This window comes from Esox lucius, chromosome 24 (genome assembly GCF_011004845.1).
Source record: "Esox lucius isolate fEsoLuc1 chromosome 24, fEsoLuc1.pri, whole genome shotgun sequence".
NCBI lineage: Eukaryota > Metazoa > Chordata > Actinopteri > Esociformes > Esocidae > Esox > Esox lucius.
This window is the reverse complement of record NC_047592.1, coordinates 4,310,990-4,316,989: the sequence shown is the minus strand read 5'-3', so window position 1 is coordinate 4,316,989 and position 6,000 is coordinate 4,310,990. Positions and strand designations below refer to the sequence as shown.

Here is a 6,000-nt window from a genome sequence, read left to right as displayed (position 1 = left end):
TCTAAATGTAAAGTCAGAAACACACACCAGACCATTTGCAGATGTACAGTCTCCACCCAGTCTCTAAGTAATTTCTCTATAGCAGCATTAATGCCTTAACACTCAAACAAGTTACATTCCCAGGCACCAAAGCAGAAGCGGATGTTCATTCCTCTCTGACTGATGACTACCTACCAAAGAAACCTTGCAGCCAATCGGATCCTCAAATCCCTTATGGCGTCACCGTGGGCCTCCCGTTGAAACTGACCGCGAGCTGAAGGTGATGCACTGTAGACGCGCGCGAGGCGAGGAGGAGTGCTTGCGGAAAGTCAAGGACTAGGAATCTCCAATAAACATGGTGGATTCGCTAACATTACTCCTGGAAAAAGTGTTCTTTCTAACTCATCTCAATGTGTTCAATCTGTTCAGGGTCGGTCTATTTTCGGACACAGAGAGACAGGGTCAAAGGGAGAAGACAGTTAAAGCTCACTGCGAGGGAGAGAGAGAGTTGGTCCCCGATCCCTCCGCCGGCGCTGCACTCCAAGACTTCGTCTACCGTCGGGGAGACTTGCTCGAGGTTCCCCGGACTTTGTTCACTCATTTCGGCATCTATTTAGGGGGCAACAGGGTGGCGCATCTGATTCCTGACATCTTACCGCTTTTCATAACGGACAAGCGTTCAATTCAGGTGATGGTAACGAACAAACGGTTAGTTCTCGGAGTTCTGTCTAAGACCGCCAGCATTCGAGTGGATACTGTGGAGGACTTTGCTTATGGCGCGTTAATTTTTCTGAACACTATGGACAGTAGGATTCAGAAACGTCCGTTGGGTGGAGAAGAGACTGCGAGGAGAGCGGAAAAACTGGTCGGGAGGATACAGTACAGCTTGTTGTGGAATAACTGCGAACATTTCGTTACTTATTGTAGGTACGGGAAGGCAATCAGCATTCAGACTAACAAGGTAATGTTGCCTGGAACAATTTATGATATGATTGGCCTCGTGTAATAGGTCCCTATAAATTTTGATTAGCCAACACACATTTGGTAAGTGCGTCCTTTGAACTGTTGCGCGCTGGAGATTTTTTTTTTTAAAGTGAGAGGCTTCTGGGCTGAAGCCTTTCACTTTAAAACCAGCCTTTTACTGGTTGAATAATATCAACAGTCTAAGTAAATCAACGAATCACCTCGTATCACATATTACAACATTTCAACTAGTATTATAATGAATGCTGTTGGTGTTAGTAAATGTACAACATATTAATCTCTAGCTAAATATACTGGTTTAACTGCCCAAGAAAGACCTTCATATGGACCATTTGTGATCACAAGTTATACAGCAGAGGTAGAAGCGCACCCAAATGACAGCCTATTCCCTGTACTGCTCAGGGTCAAAAGTAGTGTGCTGTACGTGCCATTATGCTGGGTAGTAAAACCGGGACATCCTCCCAGTACCCCATGCCCTAAAGAAAAAACACTGAGGTGGATATGTAGAGCAGTCTGAGACCCTTCAGATTGTGTCACAGTACAGACTGCATCTAAAATCTGGATATTTGCGACGTTTAGGCAATGCGAACTATGCAGGCTTTGGCTGCACCACTTAGAGCAGTTCTGATGTTTTTCACCAGTTGGCCTTTGGACCAATCGGCTATGAAAAGGATCTGAAGTAAGAAGTATTTAAAAAAAAATATGTCTTGATGCATGCTAGAGCTGAGTTGGGTCAAGTGTGTGCAGGTCTGTTGAGAGTCTGAGGTTTGTTTTTCTTTTAGCCTAAATGAGGCCACTCAGGAGGCTGGCCCAGTGCATTCAGTGTTTAGGTGCCTGCTGCTTTTAAGCCAGAAAAAAACGTCATTGTGCCAAAGAGAACTCTCAGTTCTTAGAATACTCTACTCTGTTTTAAAGAACCCAACTACGTGTTCTGCTCATTCTGTTCCACTAGGTCTGCAAAAAAAGTTAATTGAATTAACAATTTACCCTGGTCCCTAAGGCGATGCAATCTGTATTCAGCCACTAGGGGCAACGGTGAGCGCCGTGAACATCTAGGAGTCGCGTGGCTTGCAGTGTTGTAGTGCGCTCTGAGAAAGTGGATGGGCGACAGCTGCAAGCACTAAGACGAACACATCCGTCTAAACTCTACATTTATTATGGAAACACGTATTGTATTAAATAATGCTGTTAAACTATTAAAATATTGAATTAAGCATAGTCTGCTGAAGTATAAGCACGATTAATTGCACATTTAGAATTTGTTAAAATTTGGTCCTGAATGAAGAGTGTTCTGTTTATTGTAGTTTTCTGTTCATTAATTGTAATCTGTGGCAAAAAACAATGGATCTTTGGATGGTTCTGAGCATCAAAAAAGGAAAATGTGTTCTGGATGACAATAACGTCTTTAAACCTTTTTAATTAGTTGCACAGCTTTACATTGACATCCCTAATATTATAGTTTGAATTACAACTGGAATTAATCTTTCAACTACACCAAGCACCAGGCTGAAACTCAACTCTGTTGTTTTTATTGGACCATGTGCCCCTTGTATATTCAGACCAATGAAATGCTTGCAGGTTCAGCTGTTAACAATGCTACAACAGCGAAATGTTATAAAAGTCATTTGATAGAAGGGGGGGGGGGGAGGGGATGATACAAGAACGGCACCCAAACAGATCAGACAACATTTGCGTGCTTCCTTTTCTTTGAAGGTGCTCGCGATCCACAACCAAATGTGTTCAGTAGGAGAACCAGATTGCTGGTTCGTTTCTCAAGAAAATGAGAAAAAGGGAACTATTGAAATAACATTGTCATGCCAATTAACCACAAGTTTTTTGGGAGGTGGATGATTTTAACCAGAGATGAGGCCTGCAGTGTTTCCCCTACTTTTTTCCCCAAGAGTCTGGGGGGGGGGTTACGGGACAACCCGCTGGCATCAACGACACACAAGGCTCGATGCATGACACCTATATTTTCTTAACATTATTTGACAATACTGCCTTAACACCATTCCCTAATAATAACCTAAGTAATCCCCCTCAATTAACCATATTCTCTAAAACTGTTCATGAATCACCACCCAGACTCCTAATAAAAGCCAATAGCGACCAACTAATGAGGCAGTATGAATTCCATGTACAGTTTATTACCGTGTGTTGCACTGGGCATTAAAGAGGGGATGGAGAATAAAAATGTTCTGGATGTAGCACACAGTGCTCCATGATTTCACATTATATTTTTAACTTTACAAACTCCTGAGTATTTCGAACAATACATTCACTGTGGCACTGAATAGTTTCTATTCTGTTTTTCTGTGGTGGCAACGTCACAATTTAGCAGCCCGGTAAAAGAGGGAAACACTGGGCCTGACCGCTTGGAGGCCCCCTGGGCGAGAGCTGCGGTCGTCGTGACATTTGAGCTAAACATGATTGGCCCCAAACTGAGCCCTGGTCTGAAGGGAAACTCATTCAGCGACTGTCAATGAGACATGTTGAGGTGTAAGTTGATACCGGGGGCCTATTGGCTACACTGCCAGGCAGAAGCAGAGGGGATTGCTTGGCATGGATGTCCTCTCTGGAGGACCTGGAAGAGACATCCGTTTAGACGTCAAATCCCCATAAAGGAAAGCTTTTAAAAATGAACACAAACAAACTTATAATGAGTGCAAGACATAAAATAAAATAGTCTGTCATGACAATTACATTTGAGCAAATTCTGTTAGTGCTATGTAGAGTAATTTAAGAGGTGCTGTCTCGAGTACGGCGCGCACCCATACACACACTCACTCATACACACACATTTATGCTTGATGAACTTTCCCCTTTGTGTCACTGTGATACAAAATCACAATGTGTTTTCCCAATTCTTCCCTTTTTAGTTTTGTGATTGGCTGAAATCCATCATCCGGGATCACAGAATTGTTCCACTGACGGCGCTCCTCGGAATACTGTCTATCCTCTACTTGGGACTTGCTCCCCACACCGCTCTTCCCACTCTTCTCATCCCATTCACACTGTGGATGGTCGGCTGATTCTAGGAGTTCCATAATGGAATGTTAACTTTATATTGCATTCTGTCAGCCAGGGTCATGGGCTATATACACAGACTACCTCATGAGGCTGGTTGAGAGAATGCAAAGAGTGTGCAGAGGTGTCACCAAGGCAATGGCTGGCTTCTTTTGAAGAATCTAATCTGTTTGACACTTTTTTTGGTTTGCTACATGATTCCGTATGTACTACATCATAGTTTTGATGTCTTCAATATTATTCTACGATGTGGAAACCAGTAAAACTAAAGAAATACCCTAGAATGAGTAGGTGTCCTAACCTTTGACTGGTACTGTATGTATGCATATAAATACAATACAATACACACCTATCTCTCTGTAGATATATACATACGTAAATACACTATATATGTATGTATCTGTACAGTATGTTGTTATTTTTGACAGAATTGGTTAATCCAGGAATATTTCCAATAGGAACGGTTCTAAGCAACAAAAATAAAAAATATGTCTCAGAATATGGATTAGCCCCATAACATAGTTTATTTACTCATATGATAAAAGGCTACATTGTAGACTCCTCAGATCTCACCTGATGGCAGTGATTACTTCCTGGAACTAAATTCTCAATTAGCCTATCAGATGGAACACATTGTGTCAACCGACCAGAGGGCTTCCATTAAATATGTTAACCCAGGGCGGCCACCAGAGGAATGTCTAGACCTGCAGTACAAGGTTGTCTTTTGTCCCTGGTTCTGTAACAAGTGCGGTGTGTTATAATATTGTCAAAAAGCTATTATTGACTACTTCCTGCTGTGTCTAATTAGGATCTGCTGAAGTGGGAATTATCAAGTTTTGAAAATTGCTTGTAATTAGTTAACCCCATTCTCACCTTGCAAACAAATCAACTATTTGAATTGGCTGATATGAATTTTCAGACACAATTTTTAAAAATATTTTTGGTCATACTATTAACCACAGAAATACCATTTTAGTCATATTGACCCGATAACAGTTTTGGTACCCCTCTGTAGCCATGATTTATTTGTAATTAATGTATTTTGGTACTCTGTAGCCATGAGTTATTTGTACATAAGGTATTTTCTTACTCCTCTGTAGCCATTAGTTATTTGTACATAATGTATTTTCTTACTCCTCTGTAGCCATGGATTATTTGTACATAATGTATTTTCTTATTCCTCTGTAGCCATTAGTTATTTGTACATAATGTATTTTGGTACTCCTCTGTAGCCATGAGTTATTTGTACATAATGTATTTTGGTACTCCTATGTAGCCATGAGTTATTTGTACATAATGTATTTTGGTACTCACCTAGAACTACGCGTCATCTGTACATAATATATTGTTTGACAAGTTAACAAGTTAATGCTTTATGCAGTATTATCATTAATAAATAAATACCTGAACATTTTACACGTGTGTGTGTGTCTGTGTCTTTGTGTCTGTGTGTGTGTGCGGACCAGAAGTCCTGTCTAGGATAGTGAAACATGACTGAAACTGCCTTTATTCGGACCTATTGCCGATCCCCCCAAGTTCAAAGTAAATTTCCCTCACAAGGTTTATGTTTAGAGTCAAATTGGGATTACTTTTAGGGTTAGGTTTAGGTGTTAGGGCTAGGTTAAGTTTAGGCATAAATCTTATTGAGGTTAGGGTTAGGGTTACTTGTTTTCCTGTCACCGTGAGGACTGAAGTATCAGGGTTTGTATGTGGATTCTTAGTTACTTGAGTGTTGAGTCTGACTCAAAGCTTCTTCGCACATTTTTTACAATCTAGATCTCTTTCCTCTTTGTTCATATTTTATGCCGAGATGACTCTTATCACACAGAACTAATTGTTGATATTGCCACACAGTGTGTAATGAAAAAACTGTTGAAAGTTTAAGAAGGAGAGATTTCATTTTAGTCTGACCTATTTCTTAGGGTCTTTTACCACAGAGTGGCCATTCATGACATAACCTCAAACACCACTGTTGTGTGAGGATGATTGGCGAGGTGGAACAAAGCCATT

The 6,000-nt window shown here is 40.9% G+C and overlaps 1 protein-coding gene across 1 annotated transcript; it reads left to right on the top strand.

Annotated features, from left to right (window-relative positions):
• On the top strand, positions 1–5,404 carry LOC105030634 (lecithin retinol acyltransferase-like). The gene is made up of 2 exons (XM_010904617.3): positions 1–940; positions 3,843–5,404. Exons 1-2 carry the CDS (start codon positions 335–337, stop codon positions 3,993–3,995), a joined length of 759 nt encoding a protein of 252 aa, XP_010902919.1. The 5' UTR covers positions 1–334; the 3' UTR covers positions 3,996–5,404.
• The last annotated feature ends 596 nt before the right edge of the window (positions 5,405–6,000 follow it).